This window comes from Hippocampus zosterae, chromosome 8, assembly GCF_025434085.1.
Source record: "Hippocampus zosterae strain Florida chromosome 8, ASM2543408v3, whole genome shotgun sequence".
NCBI classification, from domain to species: Eukaryota; Metazoa; Chordata; class Actinopteri; order Syngnathiformes; family Syngnathidae; genus Hippocampus; species Hippocampus zosterae.
In genome coordinates this window covers 19,299,992-19,323,961 of record NC_067458.1, presented here as the reverse complement: position 1 = coordinate 19,323,961, position 23,970 = coordinate 19,299,992, and the positions used below count along the sequence as shown (strand labels likewise).

General features: G+C 42.8%; 3 protein-coding genes across 3 annotated transcripts; all 3 read left to right on the top strand.

Moving 5' to 3' along the window:
* Positions 1–5,412: 5,412 nt before the first annotated feature.
* Positions 5,413–8,879, top strand: ptgfr (prostaglandin F receptor (FP)). The gene is made up of 3 exons (XM_052074106.1): positions 5,413–5,679; positions 6,364–7,173; positions 7,997–8,879. The coding sequence occupies exons 2-3, from the start codon at positions 6,379–6,381 to the stop codon at positions 8,345–8,347; spliced, it is 1,146 nt and encodes a 381-aa protein (XP_051930066.1). The 5' UTR covers positions 5,413–5,679; positions 6,364–6,378; the 3' UTR covers positions 8,348–8,879.
* Positions 8,880–8,953: 74 nt separating this feature from the next.
* btf3l4 (basic transcription factor 3-like 4) lies at positions 8,954–11,823 on the top strand. The gene is made up of 6 exons (XM_052074110.1): positions 8,954–9,086; positions 9,307–9,368; positions 10,017–10,130; positions 10,253–10,454; positions 10,935–11,000; positions 11,530–11,823. Exons 2-6 carry the CDS (start codon positions 9,315–9,317, stop codon positions 11,574–11,576), a joined length of 483 nt encoding a protein of 160 aa, XP_051930070.1. The 5' UTR covers positions 8,954–9,086; positions 9,307–9,314; the 3' UTR covers positions 11,577–11,823.
* A 460-nt stretch (positions 11,824–12,283) lies between these two features.
* zfyve9b (zinc finger, FYVE domain containing 9b) lies at positions 12,284–23,799 on the top strand. Its single transcript, XM_052074254.1, has 17 exons — positions 12,284–12,544; positions 13,699–13,803; positions 15,993–16,588; positions 16,677–16,776; positions 16,892–17,085; positions 17,156–17,267; positions 18,366–18,488; positions 18,593–18,748; positions 18,960–19,184; positions 19,420–19,502; positions 20,212–20,316; positions 20,391–20,541; positions 21,281–21,361; positions 21,578–21,743; positions 22,258–22,363; positions 22,760–22,939; positions 23,337–23,799. The coding sequence occupies exons 1-17, from the start codon at positions 12,481–12,483 to the stop codon at positions 23,496–23,498; spliced, it is 2,709 nt and encodes a 902-aa protein (XP_051930214.1). The 5' UTR covers positions 12,284–12,480; the 3' UTR covers positions 23,499–23,799.
* The last annotated feature ends 171 nt before the right edge of the window (positions 23,800–23,970 follow it).

Here is a 23,970-nt window from a genome sequence, read left to right as displayed (position 1 = left end):
GTGTCCAATCCATTATTTGAAGGGCTATAGCACCGCACCCTAGATAGTGTTGGACGTTGAGTTTGACATATTTTTTCTTTGCAGACATTGAAAAATATTTGACTGTGAGGATAAAAAAGTGGTTGTGGGTCTTCTTACATTGTTTGTCTATCTACATGTATAGCTGTGCGATTTGTGTCCAATCCATTATTTGAAGGGCTACAGCACTGCACCCTAGATAGTGTTGGACGTTGAGTTTGACAGTAAACTTTAAACATTTGTATCAAGTATGTGGCCGAATGGTACAGATTGAATGAGGTGAATCTCAAGGCACCACTGTACATCAATGCAGCTGCCTCGGTATTGCTTCTGGAGCTGCCATAGTTGTCAGAAGGGGAATTACCATGCAGGTCTGCATCTCAATCTCCAGAGGACTGCTATAGATTCTCACATACGCATTTTTCTGCATAAAAACAAAGCACTTTTGACAACTGCTTGTTCCCATGTGTTATGAGGATGTCTTACGAATTGGACCACAGGAGCCAGCACCGAGTGCGGAATCTTAATGATCTACAGTGCTTCAAACTAAGACGGAGCAAGCATTGCAAAGGAGCCATGCAAAATTGGCCTGTGTGCCCCGCATACAGATGACTGGGCCTGTCAGGTGTAACTACACACAGCTTGACTTATTTCCGAAAAAACACTTCACAAGTCAAGCTGGCTTCAAATGAGTCTGCCCAAGCAGTTCTCTGACAAGGTTGCTCCGGGCAACCTCATTATTTTCGCTGACCTTGAACACAACCATGTCGCATTCTTTTATAGGCCTACAGAGCGCATACACAAAGTCTGCCATGCCACGGTTCAAGCTGGAGATATACAGTATATATATATTTTTAAATGAGACCTAAATAAATCATTTCAAAAACCTTCCACCATTAATGTGACTTATAACCTGTAAAACATGGTTTAAAAAATCTTTGTAAGCGAGGAAAAAGGTATAAACAACTGAGATAATATGGTTGCACAAGTCTACACACTTTCTTATAACTGGAGATGTGGCTGGTTTCAGAATAAATCAATCACATTCAAACTCACGTTAAACGGGAGTCAGCGCCTTTAAAGTGACTCCAAACAAAGTTCAAATGGTTGAGCATCATGCAGAACAAGCCATGGTCTGCAGAAAGCGTCCACAGCACCAGAGAGATCATAAAGAATATAAATTATACTCATATTAAACTTGCATGTCAAAAATACAAATACCCATGAATAATTTATCACTGCTGTCATCATTTGTTCAGCCTCTACTGGACCAAGGCATTATAGCACTGCGACTTATCCATTTTGTATTTCTATTGCACTTAATTGAATTGTATTCTTTCTACCCACAATCTTGCTGCTGTAGACTGTAAATTTCCCCAGTGTGGGACAAATAAAGGATATCTTAATCTTAATTAAAATAGCAGGATCATATGTTTGTACTGACACCTGCTGGCAATAAGTATCACAACAACGAGAGTCAGTATACATTAGTTTCTTATGAATCGGGGCTTTGCTCCCTCTTGCGGCGTCTTAAGGTATTTCAGAAAGAGCAAACGCAAAAAATGGTAATACGCCGATTACTTAGCAAATACAGTAGCTGAGGACATATTCGACACACGAAAAAGTGAATTGCTGTCTTTGTGATTAACAGATCCCTAACAAACAAATACATAAAACCGCCGCGAAGTACACTTGGCGATGAAGAACATTTTCCCCTCCTTGTGGCTCCATTAATAATTTTTAAAATGGCTGCCTGGGTCTGGGGACCATTTAGGGCCACTTGGGACTTGTACGATGGGGAGAAAATGATGACGACGAGTACGAACAGAGGAAGAGTACATTTGATGCCTGTGACTTTGATGTTGGAGTGTGCTTTTTGTGATTAGGTGCAGGACAGTACAGTGAATCCAACATTATGGCTTATTTCCTATTACTCCGGTCGAACACAACCCAACCTTCCCGGGCCTGGTCTTGACTATTAAGGCAATCCAACAAAAGGATGTGATTTTTAGTCATGTGCATGTGGACCGTCTGGCTCATGTTTCCGGCTGGGACAGAACATTTGGAAGGCGTGATGTCAAACCCTGGAGAGGATTTGGCAAGTGATTTGGGGTTGTTAGGCATCTCAAGAAAGAAAAAGATAGGACCAAAAAAAAAAAGGAGAGTTAAAACAGTGATTGCTGTGGCACCGTGAGAGAGTTAAAAAAAAAGACAGTTTAACAAATTACGTAACTTTGTTTTGTCTACCTATATGTCAGTGACTTCCACTGATGGAGTAATTAAAGAGTAAATTTGAGAAAAAAATACACTTGTGCATTTGTTAAAACTGTTAGTATGGCCTGACAGTTGTAAAGTGATCTTGAGGGTTAAAAATAATAATAATTCCGTTAACCACAATTTTAGTTGTCAGATCTTTTCTTTTATTTGTGTGTCATTTCTGAAACCATTTTCACCTCAAAATTGCCATTTGATGGAAAAATAAAGTGGTTCCAAACGGAATAGAACAGCAATACCATGTAGGCTGAAAATTGCCACTTTAGCAAATTGTGGGGAGACTGCAAACAATTTGAGGTGCTATTTATATTTACGATTAGGATAAAGCAAGGTGGTCAGTACATCCACCTCAAATTTCTGAGATTTGAAGTTTGAAATCTTGGCTGCAGTCTTCCTGTGTGCAGTTTACTTATTCTCCTGTAAAAAATTGACACTTCCCGCTAAAAAAATATTCATGAATGCTTATATTAACCCTTTCATGCACCCTGTAACCTGATAACATGATAAACTGTCCACTGTAGTAACCTCTGTCACTAAAAGGGTTAAGAGTTGAAACTGTAACTGTAAATATACCACAAACAATGATTCAACATCACTTTGAAATAATTTCAAAATTATTTTACCACATTAGGCCTGAAAATCTGTGGATTCCAGATTATTTCATTTTGGGGGGGGTGCACTGGAAAATGACCGAAATTCTCCGTAACTTTAACTCACAACCCAGGTTAAAACTAGCTCTTCCCAACATGCAATGCTTGTCTCTCACTTGATCGGCATCATTTCCATATATTTCCTTCACAGCAATTGCTACTTTCCGATTTATATAGTGTTGTGGCACCATCTTGTGGTTATTTTTGGAGATTTCAGAAAAAGTATCAGGAAAAAAAAAACACATTTAGATGAATTTTTCAGCAAATAACAGGAGATAAATTCCAGAGTGTATTTGTGAATATTAAATAGCAAACATGTAGGTGGGGGGGGTTACTGTACTATAGTTGTCCTGCTATCATATTTCTTTATAAATCAACACTTGTACCTGGAAGGAGGCACTTGTCTGAGAACACATTCTAGATTTCAAACGTAAAAATAAATGTCATTACATGAATGACTGCAAACAATTCTTACCCCCCCCCCCCCCCCCCAGCATTAAATACTTGGTTGTGAATACAATGCAAACTATCCACCGCAAATGTGAGTCAAGTAAGGCAATTGGCATAATGCTTATGGTCGATTAGCACTTTGTTGAAGAATTATTACTTTTTGCTTATTCTACATAGATATTTTTATTAGCCTCACCTGGTTAATCTATTCTATTTAAAAATTAAATGTGGACCTCGACCACAAAGGTTACAGATGGTTGATCTATTTGGACTTGGCATGATAATTTACCGAATTGGGCTCAGGACCAAAAACAGGAACAGTAATAGAAATGGAAGATGGAAAATCCAGCGCATGTGTTCCCACGATGTGTTCGCACTTCACATCCTTGTCTTTTTTAACACTAGACATCCTGTAACACAAGAACAAGTATTCCTGCTTTGAATAATAACTTTGTCACCTTCATAAACGTCATTCCATCGAAGTGTGGATGAGGAAGTCGCCAAACTGGCTGACGAACGTGGGGGAATTTAAAAAATAAAATAAAATAATAATTACCTGCAAATTTTTTTTTAGGTACAGTGCAGCCAAAAAGGTTTCCGCATTTTTGACTTGAGGGGGTGGAAGTGTGCAAATCTCCCGCCGTTGGTGACACAAAGCAATGCTGTCAATGTGCTGTTCTCAACTCTGCCAACTGTCATGCCTGAGCTCTCGGTGCACTATGACATTCCACGGTGTACTTTTACGTTGCATCCTCTTGCATTCCTTATTCCCGGCGTTTTCAACTTTACGGTTCCAGCGATCCCTTACAGGAAAGGGGGTGAATCTTTGGAGAGGAAGATCAAATGTGTAAACGTAGGGCGCTTGTGACGTAATAATTCACTTTAATTGTAGACACAGGTGGGTGGAAGTTATTTCTGCTAATTCAATCGGTGTCTGCTCACCCAAGCCGTATGTTAGTGAATATCAGGCTGCGGGGGAACAAAATTAGCAACCAAAGCACAGTATTGATCAGGTCACGTCATGAGCTCAAATTGAGTTCAAAATAATCTAGAGTTTACCCTGGCCACATTTTAAGTGATTCCCTCTCTATGTGGAATGGGTGTTTGCCGGACTGGAAATAACACAAGAAATTTTAGTTTGAGGTACGACTGCACGTATTTAAAAAATGATCTGATGTTCACTTCATTGACGTTAGCGGGCAATTTTGAGAAAGCACAATGTTTGGCACCATTCCGAAGAAACCTGTTTAACTTTTAGCATAATCTACCGAGCATTGGAATCAACAATGAATTAGTATGTGGTCCGCAGAGAAAACACATCAAGACGGCTCTCTCTCTTACAGCTACGGTCGGAATACCAAAGACAATGATGAAAAGTAGTGGGCTAAGACCGGACCCATGATGGATTCCAGATTTTACTTGGAAACTAACTGCTTTACCCGTGATCAACTTCTCATAAGGTGCTCTAACGCGCAGAATCAATGCCCACCTGACAGGGTGCTTTCTATGCTTTACTTAGAAAGCCATCTGAGCCATGAGCTTTGTCATGTTTCACCTTAGGCTATGTTGCCAGGGGTTCTTTTAGGAATTTTAGTATGACTTATGACGCCAAACCTCCCCATTTATCCTGACTTGGAACACAGATGCTAGATTAACAAAACTAAATGAAGGTATTTAAAATCATAATTCACGTTTTTATCATGGTTACTTTGGATTTAACTGTAAATCCGCACAATGTCATGTGATCACATGTCCTGCCTCAATAAAGGTAGCTGTTGTTTTTTTAAAACAATTGTTTCACTGTTGTCATAATGTGTTATGCAACACATTGCAAGTATTTTCTATTTCTAGCGAAGAAACGTGAGATGACATAACAAAAGTATCACATCCTTGTATCTCTATGTTGTATCGTTCTGCGCTACACGTGCGACATGTCTAAATTGAAACTCAACAAGTACAGCGGTACACCCCGAGTTGCCTGACCGGTTTGTGAGTCAGCGGGTTTTATCAATGGTTAAAAGAGCATTTTGGGTGACCGCTCACACACACACTTATAAGCGTTTGAGCGCTTGTGTGTGTCATGCTCCATTATATTGGCTAGCGGAGCCGTTGCCGTGGGAGGACGCGCATGTCTGATGGACAGCAGCAGCAGCAGCAGCAACAGCTGGAGTCAGAAGACAGAAGACAGCACTTCTCTGCCTCATGATCGACGGGATGTTGAAGTTGACTTACTGACAACCGCAGCAAAAGCAGGAGAAACTTCATGACTTGAGGCAACAAGGCTCAGGTAACAAAGCTTTCACATGATTTTAATCTTTTTTCCAACATCCAAAAAGCCCAAAATATGCCTTTCAATGTCAAGAGTCTTCCTCATCTCACGGTGTAGGTCTAAGATTTACTTCCGTTTTGCCTCGTGTGTTATGCTTTGGACTCATTCTCCATGTTTTGCACTCTTGTTTTTTCTAGAATATCCTTGACTCCTGTTTTAAAGGGTTGCTTTCTTCTTGCCATCATCGCTTAAGTTCTCTCTGTGATTTTCTCATGGTATCGACTTCACCGATTCATTCATTCCTTTCCCCCTCAACTCCGTCCAAAATCTCCTTAAGAGCTTCCAAATAAACATTTGCTTACCTGTGGCATTTGTCTGGGATTATCGATATTTTGCACTTGGCCTATTAACCTTTTTAGTCCGAAAAGTCAAAGCACTTTTGGAGCCCCTGAAAATGGGAGGTACGCAAATGGCTGCAATCACAAAATGGCAATTGTAACCATTTGGGAAATCTATTGAGTTAAATCCTAGATTACATTTCGGTGTTTGATTGTAAATCAGCTATGGTGGTTTACTACTCCATTTGCCATATGTGGCACCGTCGCATGCTGTTATTTTACATTTTCGCATAGTATTGATGGTTCCTACATTTGTGCCAAATAGACCTGGCAAAATGCGAGAAAATAAAAATCTCTCTTCCAGATTTCACCCCCCACAATGTCGGCCAGTGAGAGCACTGATCTGACTAGCTGGAAAGAGGCCACGCCCACCAACATCACCTGCATCGAGAAAAATCTGTCGGTGGCCACCTCGGTCATCTCCATGACTGTCGGTATCCTCTCTAACAGCCTAGCCTTCTTCATTCTGTTCAAATCCTCCAAACGCACGGCACTGAAATCCAAGGCTCCCTTTTCAGTTTTTGCCACCAGCCTAGTGGTCACGGACCTGCTGGGCCACCTGGTCAATGGCTCCGTGGTCATTTACGTCTACAGCTTGCACAAGCATTGGGAGACGTTCGATCCCCACGGTAGAGTGTGCAACCTCTTTGGCGCAACTTTGGTCTTCTTCGGTCTGAGTCCGCTGTTCCTGGGCAGCGCCATGGCGATAGAGCGCTGCATCGGGGTCACCAAGCCCTTTTATCACTCGACCGGGTTAGCCTTCCGTCACATGAATAAGCTGCTGTCTCTTATCTGGTTCCTGGCTGCTCTGGTAGCTGCGCTGCCGGTGGCGTTGAGCAAATCCTACAGGGTGCAAAACTCCAGGAGCTGGTGTTTTTACAATTTGGATGAGCCCGACGACTGGCTGGATGTGTTCCTGCCTATGCTCTTCGCTCTGTTGGGCTTGCTGGCTCTACTCTTTTCCATCGTTTGCAACACGGTGACCAGCTGCTCCTTGCTGCTGTGCACGATGCAGCGCAAGCATCACAGCAGAGGAACATCGTACCACGTTGAAATGATCTGCCAGCTGATGGCCATCATGCTGGTTTCCTGTGTTTGCTGGGGGCCTTTACTGGTAAGCAGAATGACCCGAGGCAAGTGTTTTTCATTGCATATATATTTTGCCTTAGGACAAACAACAATCACGGCACACCACCAAATAGATCCCCCCCCCCCCCCCCCCCCACCGCCCTCCTCGCTCCATGTACCTTAATAGGCTTCAGAGTCAGGGGCAGGCACTGGCCTCATTGCATGAGACAGAACCCCCCCCCCCCCTTGACCCCACCACACACACACACAAAAAGCTGATTTCATCAGGGCACTAGGATAGTGTGCTATAATTCTTGATTTTTGGGTAAAAACATGTCACACACATTATTAAGACACCTGGAAATGATTCTACGATGTGTGTATGTTAGGAGAATGTTAACCCTCCTGTTAACCTTTGATTGTTGAGTATCTTAAAAATGTTCATGAATCAATGTGAGCCATTCCATTTTCAACTGTCATAAATAAAATAAATGAACACACTTTAACACCATTGCAAACGAATTTCATGAAAATTATTGTATGCGTAAATAGAGGAAAATATCAATGAAATGTTATGGGAATGAGTGCAGAATACTTTTTAAGTAGAAATTTTATATTTCTCCACTCAAATATCAACAAGAAAATCATGTGTTTTTTAATTCTGAAAATAATGCTAGAATATTTACTTTCTAATCATACACAACTATAACATCATCAGAATGTTAATAATGTTGCATTAGGATGGATTCATTGCGGTTTCATTTGAGAATGAATGAAAAAAATACTCTACTACTATTTATCCACTATTATTTCATTTTTCCTATTGTATTGACTTATTTATTATTTCTTTTATGTATGACTTTGTACAGACCTGCGTCATCCTGGCCTCCAAAGGCGATTATAATCCAGCATCTGATACACTGCTGTTTCTGGTGCGCATAGCCACCTGGAACCAGATCCTGGACCCCTGGGTCTACATCCTGCTGAGGAAGGCCGTGCTGAAGAAATTCTATCTCATGTTACAACGCTGCTGTAGGTCCAAATCCCGGAAACCGGTGCTCTGGCAGCACAGCTTCTTGCGGAGCTCCAGAGACTCCAAGTTTGGCCCACCCGTGTGCCTCTTTGACGGCTTACTTGTACAAAACACTCACATCAGTCTGTCTGATGACTCCAAGACCGAAGTGCTTCACGCGGTGCTGTCTGTGTGGAAGAAAGGCTGAAAGAAAGCGGGAAGATATATTTAAGGTTGACAGAATATTGTCATAGTGAAAACAATTAGTATGTGATATAGATGGCGTAACCTGTGTCAAATCATGTATGTTACAGTTGGGTGTTTTGTCTCACGGTTTCACTATTAAATGTGTGTTATTCTTTTTGAACGTAAATTTCAGACAAGGGCCTGTTTGTGGATCAGTAGTTTGGAAGCTCATCGCAGGTATTATTAAATGTCATATTTTGTCTTTGTGTATTCAGGCAGCGATTGTTGTCAGTATGAATCCATTTGCACAATGTGAAAAGCGTTCATATACATCGGGGTCAATAATTAAATATGAAAATGCGTATGTAGTGGGGGTTATATTGAAAGATGGTCAGGTCTACCCACATTACAATCGGGTATATCGCGAAAGGGTGGACAAAAAAAATATGTGAACACCAATTACTGTGAGATGATTTGTGAGGCCAAACAGTGCTTTACGTTGACATCCTGGAACTTGATTTATAGAGCACGTCGCTCAAATAAAGTGAAAATAAATCAATTTTCCCCCCCACGATATTCGTTTGTTGATGTAATACTTCAATCAGCCAGACGATGGAAGTACCGTTTACAAACGCCTCGAATCCGTCACAACGAGGAAGAGGATAAATCCACATCCATTTGTGACTAATAAAAACGTCTTCCTTATAATTACTCTACATCTTTTTTTTAACCACCGCATGCCTCCGTGGAAACTCGAGCAGGTTTGAGAATAAAACGTTTACAATGTTGCACTTAGTGCCGTGAAGCGTATGAGACGTTTTCGTGTGTTTTGTTTTGTTGTTGTCGTTCTACACTAAGGCGGAGCTATTAGCTCGCTTCATGTCGCGTGTCTTCCTTAATTCTCATTTTATCAATTGGACATTCATTTGCATAATGTGTACATTTGTCGTTTGGTTTCAGTTATGTGTTGTCTTACCGCAGGTAACAAGATGAATCAGGAAAAATTGGCCAAACTTCAGGCCCAAGTGCGGATAGGAGGAAAGGTAAGTGCGAACCCGGAAGTGAGTCCGTTCAGTGTTTTCTAACCTTTATTGAGACGAGACACATAGTTTACAATCTGAAAAAAGGACACATAAGGCTCACCACAAGCCTATAAGAATTGTGATCTTGTCTCAGTTAAGCCACAGCTATAATTACTAAGCGTGAAATCTGGGTCCGTTTAGGTGAAACAAAGCTATGTGTTTATTGTATGAATGGCAACAAAGTGGATGCACAAGTAGATTGCACCTACTGCCATCTAGTGGAAAAGTTTATGTCGTGCTTGTCACTCCATACTCGTGTTGTTGAGGGAAAAGATACATCACTGTGAATATTTTTCGAACCATCCATCCATTTTCTGATCCGCATATCCTCACAAGGTTGTGCTAGAGCCTATCCCAGTTGTCTTCAGGCAGTAAGCTGAACTGGTTGCCCGCCTCACAAAATAAAAGTGTTCCAATTTGCAATACACTTTCTTGTCACAATACAATATCTATATACTGGCCTATTAATACAATTTAGACAAAATTGTTTTGAAATATATGTCATTAAGTCAGGGTAGCAGTGGATTTACAAATGCGGTGTGGTAGCCTGCTGCCTGCTCACTGATTTTTCTAACTCAGACCGTCAAAAAAAAAATTGTGTGGTTTCAGGGTTCGGCACGCAGGAAGAAGAAGGTGGTACACAGAACTGCCACAGCAGATGACAAAAAGCTTCAGAGTTCCCTGAAGAAATTGGCTGTCAACAACATTGCTGGTATTGAGGAGGTGAATTGGTCCGAGTGCACGATGTGGATGTGCGGCGATTCGTCAGAGGATTTCTGTATGTCCTCAAATGGTATTGGTAAATAAACTAGTAGTTAACGGTTATTGTGGCGTCCAACTCTCAGGTCAACATGATCAAGGACGACGGTACGGTGATCCATTTCAACAACCCCAAAGTGCAGGCCTCGCTGTCGGCCAACACGTTCGCCGTCACGGGCCACGCCGAGACCAAGCAGCTGACCGAGATGCTGCCGGGCATCCTCAGCCAGCTGGGGGCCGATAGTCTGAGCAGCCTGCGAAAGCTGGCAGAGCAGTTTCCACGCCAAGGTGGGGGGGTCCATCTACCCGGATGATATTTATTTCTTTACTTTCTTTACTTTTCTTGTAAAAACTCTTATCTGTACATTCTACTCCTTTATCGCGAGGCTTGTTACCGGTTTCAACCTCCGCAGATGACGATACAACGTAAAAATGTCGTTCAGTCACTTGTGGTTGAGCTGTTGCCGTCTTACATGCCTGAGAAAATGATTATAGCGGCAAACCAGGAAGTCAACGCGTGGTCTTTCTTATAAGGCGAATCAAGTGATGGTTTTGGCTATCGGAAGAATTTGTGGTGAATGCGTTGAACATTTTTCCATCTCACGTAGAAAAAAAAAAGTCAAAGTGGCTATGATATATTGTTGACAGTTAGAAAAATAACAACAAAACCCCTAATTTATCATTTTGGAATTGTAATTCATAATGTGAATCCTTTAGATTCTTTCACTGAAGTGCTGTTTTAAAAAAAAAATGTATTCTTCATTTCAGCACTTGACAGCAAATCTCCAAAAGTTGAAGACATTGAGGAAGAGGATGAGGATGATGATGTTCCAGGTATTCTATTTTCTTTTTTTTTTGTAGTTTTATCCGTCATTTAAAGGATCGAAAGCTGGTACGCACATGCCAATTTGAACAAATCACCCAGTTTTAAATTGTGAGTCATCCCACACGTGGCGAGGGGGAAAAAAATGACCTGTTGCCCGACACAACCAGTTGCTCCTTCACTCGTGTCCAGCAACTGTTTTTGCTAGCTTCCTGATTGGCTATCGTTATATTTTACGTGACAATCACAGAGTAGAATAGTTCGGCCCTACGCCATGTTCGTCACCACACACCCAAAGATTTGCTATCGTAACTATTGAACTGGATCGACATTTACGATTGTTGGCTCTTAGCGAATTGGGGGAAGATTTTTTTTTCCCCACAGAGGAATCGCCAATAAACAGGCTTTTGCTGACGTTAAAAGATAATGCTCAAATTCCACCGAGGATATCAGGATTTTTGTACCTCACATAAGTTGGTTTAGCATTATCCTGTTCACTGTTATTGTGTATGAAAACGATTTTCTGTTGTTGCCGTGCAGAATTGGTGGAGAACTTTGACGAAGCCTCCAAGAATGAAGCCATTTGAAGACTGAGCCAAAACCCATAAACACTCGGCAATGTTTTCACTTCTAATCATCATATCAGAATGGGCGCGCACACACACACACACATTAATGCAGCAGAGACTCTTTCTTTTATCACATGTCCAAGCCCGGCTGAGTGGCTTTTAAAACAAAATATGAGCTTCTGTTTTTGCCACGTTGTTCTAAATGTCTTAACTTGTTGGTTTGTTTGTTTATGAAATAAAATAAAAGAGGATTAACATTTTTAGAGCCTGCTGTCCTAATCATTGCGTCAACATTTTGAGAAGGGAAGTAAACAATCATATATGTACTGAAATAATGTTTGCAAAAGTGTGCACACCTGCTTCAGAATTAAACAAACACACACAAACTCATGTTAAATGAGTTAATTGGCAAACTTTACCTGCCACCATTTAAAGTGCCTCTGATTACGCCCAAATAAAATTCTGGTGTTCCAGTAGGCTTTTCCTGACTTTTTTTTTTTAATGTAATCTAGCAGAACGTGAAAACAGTGACTCCTATTTGAACGTTGCAAATTGCTTCTGCGTTGTCTATAAACGCTGTTCTCGCAGGAAAAAAGTAGCTCCTTTTTTGTCCCCTGGGGACCCCTTTTTGAGGGCCCTACTTTAGTATTACGCAAACTCCAAGCAAGATCTGCATATCTGGTTGACGTTAGTGCGGAAGCGGTGACGTCACGACAGTGTGACGCAATAATTGCCCATTCACCTCGAGTTTCCTCCTTTTGATGAGCTGCGGAGAAACACAAGGGTGGAGGGGGGAGTGGGGGGGTCTCTTGAGTAGAGAGCCAAATAATTCCTCCACCCCCCCCCCCAACTTCCTTCCCCAGCCCATCACCATCATTCCTGCTGCTGCTGCTGCGACTGTCTGTGATGTAAATGCAAGACCATGTTGAAGTTGTTCTCCGCGCGGGATAACGACAACGAGAGGCTCCTGGGGGGCATCGCAGAAGGTAACAATATATATATTTTTTTCTTCTTCTGGTTCCTCTCCATGCATGCTGGCTTTGAATGTGCGTCACGATGACGAGGACGGTGATGACGTTTGTGCGTGAAAAACGCTGATGCAGCATTTAACTAAACGATCCGAACCCCCCCCCCCCCCCCTCCCGTTTCCATATTGTTGATCCCAACAAAAATCAACGAATACATAAAAATTAAAAATAGGACTAAATGAAGTGTCCCACCGGCTTTCGCTAACTCTGCTGGACGAGTGTCGCATTGGCGAGCTCGGCGCGTTTCTAGTCGGATTGAACTCAATGCGTCACACAACTGCAGCAAGAGTAACACTTTCCGAATAGCCGAGCTGGGAACGCGACGTTAATACATCTTGTTGGGATTTAATTAGTGCTGCAAAAAAAAAAAAAAAAAAAAAAACACGTGTAATTGTCATATGATCAGCAGGAAGCATTTCCCCTCCCCTTTGCCATGTGCGTTAGTGATGTGTAGTCTGTTATTCCGCATGCAATTTGACATAATGATGAGTTATAAAATAAGGAAAATGCCTCGGTTTACAACCGAGTGTGTGTGTGTAATTTTTTGACGATCTTTTAGACGGGAGAACTATTCCGAAAACGCATTTATAATCCCGTAGGATCTCAAACTATTGCAATTACTCATAATACTCAATACCAATCTCAGGCGTAACCAATTGTAATCGTAATCGTCCATCCAGCCAGCCATTTTCTAACCAGGTTATCCTCACGAGGGTCGCGGGCTTGCTGCAGCCTATCCCAGCCGTCTTCTGGCAGTAGGCGGGGGACACCCCGAATTGGTTGCCAGCCAAACGCAGGGTACCACAGTTTCTTCATTTTAATCACAAGCTCAGTTCTTATCTCGTAAATTCAATCTTCATGTAAACTGCCATTTATTCTTAATTTTGAGATTAAACCTAATATCGGTGGGATTTAAAATTGAAAATGTGTTCATTGTAATCTTAACATAAATCTCACGCCTATGTATGGCATCAATTGAAGTATTCATCATAATGTCTTATTCGTAATTTTAGCCATAATTTTACATTTTGATGCTAAACTTCACCCTAATTTCACCCTCATCTGTAATCTTAATCCTGAATCAAATTTGCACGTGTTCATTTTTGCTGCAGTCTGGTTTGCTAGGCTGACGTCTTTCTACCCTTCGGAGGTGACTTTTGAGGTTGCTCGTGCATCATTTCTCAAACCTCCCAAGGACGACCTCCAGATGATTCAAGGCATGTGCTTTAATGGCCACTTTGTGAGCGTGTACCCTTCGCCCCTTTATGAACAGTTATGCAACTGTTTTGTGCGTGTGTGTGTGTGTGTGTGTGTTTAAGGTGGCAAAAGTACTTTAGCACAGATATTTGTGTAAAAAAAAAAAATCCTAAATCAAGTACTTTAGTAAATGTGAAAAACAAACTATAGACCCCAAGATGTACTTAAATACAAAAGTAAAAATTATGTATATATATATTTTTTTACCCATCCATGATCCGAGCTGCTTATCCGCACGAGGATCAGGCGTGCTGGAGCCCATACCAGGCGTCTTCGGGCAGTACGCAGGCTACACCATGAACCGGTTGCCTGCCAATCACAGGAGACACATACACCTGCCATACATGTTTTTGAAACGTGGGAGGAAACCGGAGTACCCGGAGAAAAACCGCACAGGCACGGGGAGAACACGCAAACTCCACACGGGAAGGCTGGAGACTCGAACCCCGGACCTCTGCACTATGAGGCAGGTGTGCTAACAAAGCGGTGGTGCCACCCAACCCTCGATTATTCATTCATTCATCTTCCGAGCCGCTTGATCCTCACTAGGGTCGCGGGGGGTGCTGGAGCCTATCCCAGCTGTCTTCGGGCAGTAGGCGCGGGACACCCTGAATCGGTTGCCAGCCAATCGCAGGGCGCACTCACACTCACACCTAGGGACAATTTAGAGCGTTCAATCAGCCTGCCACGCATGTTTTTGGAATGTGGGAGGAAACCGGAGCACCCGGAGAAAACCCACGCAGGCCCGGGGAGAACATGCAAACTCCACACAGGGAGGCCGGAGCTGGAATCGAACCCGGTACTTCTGCACTGTGAAGCCGACGTGGTAACCACTGGACTACCGGGCCGCCTACCCTAGATTACTGATGATTAATTCTGCTGATACCAGCCCGATACCAGCCATTGATACTTAAATATCAGACATTGAGTAAGTCCACGTCACCATTAGTTGCCACTACACTGCAGCTGTTTGACACATCAGCGAATCATAATTTGCGTCAGGAAGAAAGGTCTGTTTCTGTTTTTTTTTTTGTCGTCATGTGAAATAAAATGCGATATATCAAAAGTACTAGCGCTATCGCGATACTCTGCATTGAGGACTACTCTGGAGTGACACATCAGCGAATCATAATTTGCGTCGGGAAGAAAGATCTGTTTCGATTTTTTTTTGTCATCATGTGAAATAAAATGCGATATATATCAAAAGTACTAGCGCTATCGCGATACTCTGCATTGAGGACTACTCGAGAGTGACGCATCAGCGAATCATAATTTGCGTCAGGAAGAAAGGTCTGTTTCGATTTTTTTTTGTCATCATGTGAAATAAAATGCGATATATATCAAAAGTACTAGCGCTGTCGCGATATATCAAAAGTACTAGCGCTATCGCGATACTCTGCATTGAGGACTACTCGAGAGTGACGCATCAGCAAATCATAATTTGCGTCAGGAAGAAAGGTCTGTTTCGATTTTTTTTTGTCATCATGTGAAATAAAATGGGATATATATCAAAAGTACTAGCGCTATCGCGATATATCAAAAGTACTAGCGCTATCGCGATACTCTGCATTGAGGACTACTCGAGAGTGACGCATCAGCGAATCATAATTTGCGTAAGGAAGAAAGGTCTGTTTCGATTTTTTTTTTGTCATGTGAAATAAAATGCGATATATATCAAAAGTACTAGCGCTATCGCGATACTCTGCATTGAGGACTACTCTAGAGTGAATGCTCATCCTCAAATCTTGTTTGCTGGAGAATGTAGCAGGAGATCGACAAGCGGATTGGCGCGGCATCCGCAGTGATGCAGATGCCGCATCGCTCTGTAGCGGTGAAAAGAACTGAGCTGAAAAAGGCAAAGCTCTCCATTTAATGGTCAATCTGCATTCCTACCCTCAGCAATAATCGTGACGGAAAGAACAAGCTCGCGGATACAAGCCGTCGAACTGTATGGCTTTCGCGGCGCGGACCCTGCAAGAAAATGGATGGATGGCATCTGTATAGATTTTCAGTCATCCGGGCTCTAGGAATCTGCAAATGTTGAATCGAGGCAGTTGGGCTCTTCTTGTTCACTGAAATTCCCTCGTTGTTTTTTTCAAACACACTAAAAAATGTGATTAGGCTAACGATAACGCTTTCCTTAAAACAGATGAAGGAGACAACCCATCCCTCGGTGAAACTAAGCTGCCCTGGCTAGGCAGATCTTATCATCCCCCGGTGCTCAAAGATGCAGGAGACATGTCCAAATCGGGGCAAGTCAGATCAAAAGTCTCTTCTTCCAAGTCTTCCGCCGATGAAACGGTCACGCCGTGCGAAGAAAAACCTCCTTCCGACATCCTCCACGTGGAGGAAGGTAGCTGCATGGTGACTCCGTGGGTCGAAGGCCAGGGCAAGAAACATCCGGGCCCTCCGGTTCTGAGTCTGGCCCAGGAGGACAGGAAGCTCAAGACCTCCAAGGAGGATTTTGTAATCGAGGAGAAGGAAATGGAGGAATCCGAAGACCTCCAGAATCATCTTAAAGATGTCGTCTCCAATGGAGGAGAAGAAGAAAAAGCCCTCGCATCCTCTCCGGTCCATCCCGACAATGAGTCCGGACAGGTCGACATCCTGACCAAAGATCGAGCAAACGCCTTGGGGGAGGTCGCTCCGGTCTGGATCCCGGACGCCGAAGCTCTCCTGTGCATGAAGTGTGGCGTCAAGTTCACGTTTACCAAACGGAGGCACCACTGTCGCGCCTGTGGCAAGGTGAGGCTCACACCGCGTCCCGGCTGGCGTTTCCAACACTTTTGAAGTCATTCAATATATGTGAGCATGCGCACGTGTGTGTCGTCAGGTGTTTTGTGCACTTTGCTCCGGCCTGAAGTTCAGACTTACACATCTGGACGGCAAGGAGGGGCGAGTTTGTGTTTCCTGTCATGCAACCCTCATTAAAAGTGAGCCACTTATGTTTTTTTTTAATTTTCTCAGCCGACTGTCTTTTTTTGGTCGTTGTTATTGTTGTTGGTCTTTTTAAAATGGCAACAACAACAACTGGCATCTTCCTCCCAGGCACGTCACCGAGAGGGAAAAGGAGGGTCTGGTTCGCAGACGAGCTCCACGTCGACGAGCGGTCCGAGACAACGCCCGTCGGAGGGCACGCGTTCTCACCATCTGTGAGCCGAGCGGCGCGAAACGGGACGGCCAAAGGGCCGGCGGGGTCGCCGCAGCTCAGGAGAGCCTCCAGGCCACAAGGGGGCGCTGATGTAGGATCAAACCAACCAAAATAGCACAGTTACTGCTCAACGTTTCAATCTATTCCTCTCCTTCTTCCAGGAGGCGTGTGCTCCTCGACGGTGGGGAATGTCCACACTTGTGAACACCTCGTGGAACCTGATCCCGCTGGAAGGCCTACCGCCGATCCTTACCTCCACAGGAATCAAAGGGGGTACAGAGAACACCCGTATATTCTCGATTCGTATCTCACTTATTCACCTATTAACATTTTTTTTGTCTGTGGTACCAAGGCACAGACGATCTTTGAAAAACTCACCCATGTTTGTGTTTTTGTGAACAAAATCGCCAAAAGATGGCGCCAGAGGACTGGTTCAAAGAGAAGTACCGTATGTCAAAGTGGTACAACTCAAGTGAGATGCTAAGAGTTGCAAATGCTATGGGGGAGCTAAATTTAGCCTGGGTCGTTAGCGGACTTATGGAGAGTTTTCATCGGCCCTCCCCCCAAATGTGTAAATTATGTCGAGATGATCTTAAAATATTAAAGCGCTCTGGGACCACAGTTTGCGATAGATTTACAGTTCCAGTCAGTGGTTCTCAAAGTTGTTTTCCTCATAACCATGTGGTGTCTAAAAAAAAAAAAAACATTCAGCCCCTATCCTACTGAGCAGCGAACTTTTGCGAGTGATGGCGAAAACATTTTTTGAATAGCTGAAACATTTTAGGAGAGGGTCATCAATTACTGACAGTTTTTGATGATTCAACTTAGAGCTTGCTCTCTATCCTCCGCAAATAGAGGGGGGTTTTCTTTACAGCACAGGTGTCAAACTCAATGCCCGGGGGCCAGATCTGGTCCGTGACATCATTTTATGCGCCCCGCAAAAGCAAATTAAGCTGGTCAACTCCCATGATACTTGCTAACTGTGCCCCAAAATTTCAAATTGTCATCAGTAATAGATAATGTTGAGATATTACAAGCATTTTCCTCTGTTCTTACAGGTACAATAGTTGAACTATTATCCTTAACTTGTGATCTCAAAAGAATTTTCCCATAAATTTGATGTGTACTGCATAATGTAATAATATGCGAAGACCCTTTCTCACCCTCCGAGAGAAACTGTAAGCACACCGTAGCCCGCTGCAAAAATGAGTCAGACTCCCATTGGCTCGACAATTTTGTCTCAAAACTTGCGGCTCAAGTCCAATTTCACAGTGATTTATTCTCAAGCTGCGTGAATATTTTTTTTGGAGGTCCTGCAGATAAGGCCAATGTCAGACTAATTACAACTTTGGGTGCCCTTCGCTTGCTCAGATTACACCGTGGAGGAGCGTCCCTCTGAGATGCTGCTCATCCAAGAGCTGGAGAACGGCCTCTCCAACCCTCTGGTGTTTGTCCTCAATGCCAACTTGCTCGCCATGGTATCGATGGTCAATTGTAAGTTGTTGTTTTTTTGGGGGGCGGGGGGGGGGGTTCTATTTATGATCCCTCGCTGCACCCGTTTGACACTTAATGATCATTCGACATGATTTTGTTGACAGACGTTAACAGGAAGTGTTGGTGCCTGACCACCAAGGGGATGCACGCCGTGGGCCAAGTGGAGGTGGTGGTGCTCCTGCAGTGTCTGCCCGAGGAGAAGAGCTTGCCCAGGGACATCTTCAGTCATTTCGTCCAGTTGTACAAGGACAGCCTCACGGGTGAGGTCATTTCATTAGGTACCCCTGCTCTTTCTCATGACCGTAGCAATCCAGCTGTCTGTATAGGCCCATATGGCAAGTAAGGGAGGCAATTAACAATTCTTCATCTGATATTTTCTATCCCGGACTAGTAAATCCTTGAATACAGCATTCCACACAATTTCCGTGTGTCTAACAACTCTGAATCTTCTGTACTCTTGGACGCTGGCAGGGAAGGTGATCAAGGATCTGTCGCTGTCCCTGTTTAGCAGCCGTTTTCTGGGAAGCGATATGCACGCGGGCTTCTTGTTTGTCCGAGCCACCCGTCAGTCCCTTCAAGGTCTGCCCCTGCCCAGCCAGCCGTACCTCTTTGGTCTGCTGCTCCACCGGGCCGAGGTGGTCTGGGCCAAGACGTTCCCTTTGCGTCTCATGCTGCGCCTGGGTGCAGAGTACCGATGTGAGTTCTTTGTCTCCAACTCTATGTCGGAGCTGGCCAGACCTCCATGGGGCAGGATGCAAAATTTTATTTTGGGGCCTTAATTACACTCGGGGGGTCCCCGTAGAGGTCGGCGGTCCATAAGCGGATGCTTAGGTGACTTATGCCTTGGGCCGGCTCTGTTGCCGTTTTCACCGAGCTTCACTTTCACACATTCTTTTGTTCTCTCTTTCTCGCTCTCGTTTATATTTTGCAGTTTACCCTTGCCCTTTGTACAGCGTGCGCTTTAGGAAGCCTTTGTTTGGGGACATTGGCCATACAGTCATGAGGCTTTTAGTGGTAAGAAAAAGTTGTGTATTGTTGAGATTTGCCACATTCGGGGTATCAAATTCGAAAAAGTCCAATTGGTTTAGTGTTTTTTTTTATTTATTTATTCAATACTATTTGACATTTTTTATAGGTGCATCTCAGTAAACTGCAACACAGTGAATTTTGAGTAATCAAATCAACTTCCACTTGGAAGTACCTGTACACAAATGCCATTAATCTGTTCCATCAAAAACAGCAAAAAAAATGTTTTTTAATTGATAGCGTGTTCACAACGGGAAATAGCACTCTATAATATTTGTATTCAAACAGAAATAACAATTAAATAGAATGTAAATAATTAAATAGTTTGTGCATCATAATTAATTGATTGCAGCTCCTTCTGGTGTCTGTCATGCAGACACAAATGAAGGCTTTCAAAACCACAGCGAGTGAGTCATTAACTGCAGTAATGTTAGTCATTTTCCGCAGAGGATAAATAATCGATGCCTGTGAGTGTTTATATCATTTGTCTACATGTGTTGCTGCACCAGTTGTGGTGAATTATACATCGCTAAATTAAAGGGTTAAACACGAATTTTCAAATTATTTTTGAAATAACCCAATATAAAATTTGGTTTTCAAATTATACGTCAGCATTAAGCAAGTGAACCTGAAGACCAAGTTAAGTGTATTAATTTTGCATTTCCCCACTTTGCAACCATCTCTCCATCCTGTGCAGGACTTTAGGAATTTTCGTTATAGTCTCCCAATGGTGTCGGGGCTCACGGTGGATGTGGAGGCTCATAAGACCCGCATAAAGATACAAACTACCGCGTACAACGAGGTGAGCTGAACGATTTGCAATGTATTATTTCAAACACCTTTTTTATTCACGATGCATATTTCCTGTCACGTCAGCTGACGAAGGCCATGAACAAGTGCAACGAGCATGTCCTGGCCATGGGGGCTTGCTTCAACGAGGAGGCCGACTCTCACCTCATCTGCGTGCAAAGGGACGACGGCCAATACCAGACGCAAGCCATCAGCATCCACAACCAGCCACGTAAAGGTAACCAAGCACACCTCCAATGTTGTTGGAATTTTTTGGAGTCGCCCACCGTGCCGCCCACTTCTGGTTCGATTCAATCTCAAAGGCAGATTTTCTCAAAATAATAATTATAGAACATTTTTTGATGGATTGGAAGGAAAATGATTTTATCTAATGTATTATTATTTCAATTTGTATGTTTTTAACCCTTAGTTTATTAGGAGGTAACACCAAGCAAGAAGAGTGAGGTTACTGGAAAACAAAACCCTTGAATCTCCTTTTATTAATGCCACCTGCCCACTTATAGTTGAATGTTACAGCTCCGAGACAAAAAGAGCTACATTGTTGTTGTTTTTTTGCGTACAATGTATTATTTTCTTTAAACTCACAAACGATTACAAGCACATCTCGATTCGACGCCTTGCCTCCTTTTCCGAATTCGACTCGAGAGGCGTTCAAAGACCGCCACAGAAAAAATGTAAATTAACGATAAATTCAATGGCACCAAGAAATATTTTTTTAAATGCACCAACACAGGAAATAGAGCAAAGAAATCACAAAATAAATTCAATGGGGGTGTTTGTGATTCTTTGAACAGCAACATAGACGATTCTGAACCAGTCCATATTTTCAATAATCCCAACCATCGACATCGCTAGATGTAAAAGTTTCCCTCCCCTGGGCTACACATAACCGTGCTATTCGTTTTAAAAATGTTTAAATTCCTATGCTTGTTTGTCCCTTTTCTCCATTTCCCCAGTGACTGGCTCGTGTTTTTTCATATTCAGCAGTGCACTGAAAGCAACTGCGGGTTACTTTGCCAAATCCAGCATCGTCGAAGGTAACATCGTCCACGACAAAAGCGGAGCTGACTTTACCAATTTATTCTTTTCATTAACCCGCAGTCTTCATCTTTGTTAACATATTGTAAATGTGTGTGTGTTTACTCGAACAGCCTGTTTGGCACTGTCTGTCAATGTTGACAAAAGAGTATGTATACGTGTCTGTGTTTGTGTGCGTGTGCGCGCGCACGTGTGCCCCCCCACCGTCTCCCCAGATGGATTAATGGTGCAGATTACCCCAGAGACCATGGCAGAGCTGCGTAGGTCGCTCCGGGAGATGAAGGACTACACCGTCAACTGCGGCCGCGTGGATCGAGCCGACGGCCAGGAAGAGCTCGTTTGTGTGCAGTGGGTGGAGTCCAAGTGCGCCCTCAATAAAGGGTGGGGCGCCTCCTGCTGGTTGGAGTTGATCACTCTTTTATCCAAATCTGAATTCATGCACAGGCTAAAGGCCCTGTTAATTATTTTCAGGTTGACGGTTTTACAGTACACGCTAGAAATCATTAATGGGCTTGCAAATTAGCACTTCTGCCTCACGATTCTGAAGGCCAAATCTTGGCAGCACTTTCTGCATCTATCCCGGTGCCATTGAACTAAGTTGAAGTGAGTTGAGGAGCGTTTGTTTAGGTTAACGTGGTGCTGCTTCAACACCATCTTGTGGCACCTTGGTGCCAAGGAGATGAAATGTTGAAGTGAGTTGAATGGCTTTCATTTGAAAAAAGTAGTGCTTTGTTACCAAGTGCTTTTAGGATCATTGAACACTTCTCCGTGTGCTGAAGTTTGAAGTCTCCGCAATTCCTTTGAAGCATTTTTTTTGGAAAGATTCTCAAAGTATTTCAAAATAATGATTAACAGCAGTTAATAGATATTTTTTTTTAATTGTTGTTGTTCACAGGGTTTTAAGCCCCATTGATGGTAAATCCATGGAGTCCATCAGCAGTACAAAGATGTTCCAGAAATCCGAATACAAAGAAAACGGGAAGATTATCCACTGGACAGAAGTATCTTTGATTTGCTGTGAAACCATTACAGTGGTACCTCTACTTATGAAATTAATTGGTTCTGGAATAATTTTTTTAATGAGAAAATATTGTAAGGAGGGACGCGTTTTCCATGTATAGGCCCTAATTTGTTCCAAGCCCCCACAAAATTCTGACATAAATGTTTCCTAAAGCATAAAAATTGATCAAAATATGTAACAAATACATGTTACTATTAGATTATTGCACAATATTTGAGAGTTGTGCAAAAAGAAAAAAAAGAGGGTTTTTTTACATTATCATGCGGCGTTTCATAACTTAAAAATTTCATCTGAAGAGACGTTCGTAAGTAGAGCTACCACTTTATGTCGATATTATTTTTACTTCTGGAAGGTTTTAAATGGATATTGTGTGCAGGTGTTCTACCTACAGAGAGTCGAGCCCCCAAAAGGAATGGCAGCCAACATACCAGAACACAACCGGCTGACGGAGCGCATCGCCCGGGCCTTTTGCTTGGCGCTGTGTCCGTACCTCAAACTCCTCAAGGAGGACGGCATGGCCAAGTTGGGGCTGCGTGTTACCTTTGACCCCCAGCAGGTCGGTGTGACACTACATTAGGAACATGTCTGCATTCCAGTAAGAGTAACAAAACATTCTGACTTGACAAAAATAATATTATTGTTGACTTTTGATTGGCACTGTCAGAGAGGCATTTGTTGAACAATGTTTATTGTTGTTGCGGTTCATTGTGTCATACTGACAGCTGGTTTCCAATATTTGTCTTAATCAATTCCACGAACAGGATAACATACCTTGAGAATGACATCTCAATATGGTGAAAAAGAATTAAAAGATGATTTTATTCAACGCTGGAGTCAATCAAATGTTCAATAAAGCGAGCGTATAAAATGAAGATTTGAAGTTCATGTGTGTTTACAGTTTTGAATTATTGTTGTTATTATTTGCTGTTATATTTATTTGTTCGTAATTTCAGGTGGGCTTCGTGGCAGGCAGCAATGGGCGCCCACTACCCCCTCAGTACTTGAACGCCCTGGACAGCACGCTCATTCCCGTCATCCACAGCAGGGGGCGCAAGAGAAGCGACGAGCCCATCGTGATGGAGCTCATCTTTTACATCCTGGAGTTCATCACATAGTAAAGTACCATACAAACGCTGACAACTAAGCGCATCTTTGACCCTGAAAGTCATCAGGACAATTCACTCATGAGGTTTCACTCGTGGCGTTTTTCTGACCTTGGTGTCAAATCAAGAAAAAGATCAAACTTTAGTCCAAAGTAACTTTAACATGAGGGCTAGATTCTTCCCCTGCTAGTTTAAATGAAAACGAATGACTTGAGTAGTGAATGCACATGTAATGAATGCCTGAATGATGTCTTGAAATGGAATGTTGCATTTAATTATTTCAGCTTGGAATTAAACTTTGCAATGAAAACGACTCGTCTCTCGAAATGGGAAAGATGGTTGCAGAACACGTAGATATGTATGTATACACACTCCCATACATAGAAAAATCCCATCCCAGTCCATATTAAAATAAAATGGAGGGCGGGGGGCACTTGTCCCATTATATCCCAGTGAAAACGACTCACACTCTTGTTCTGCCCCC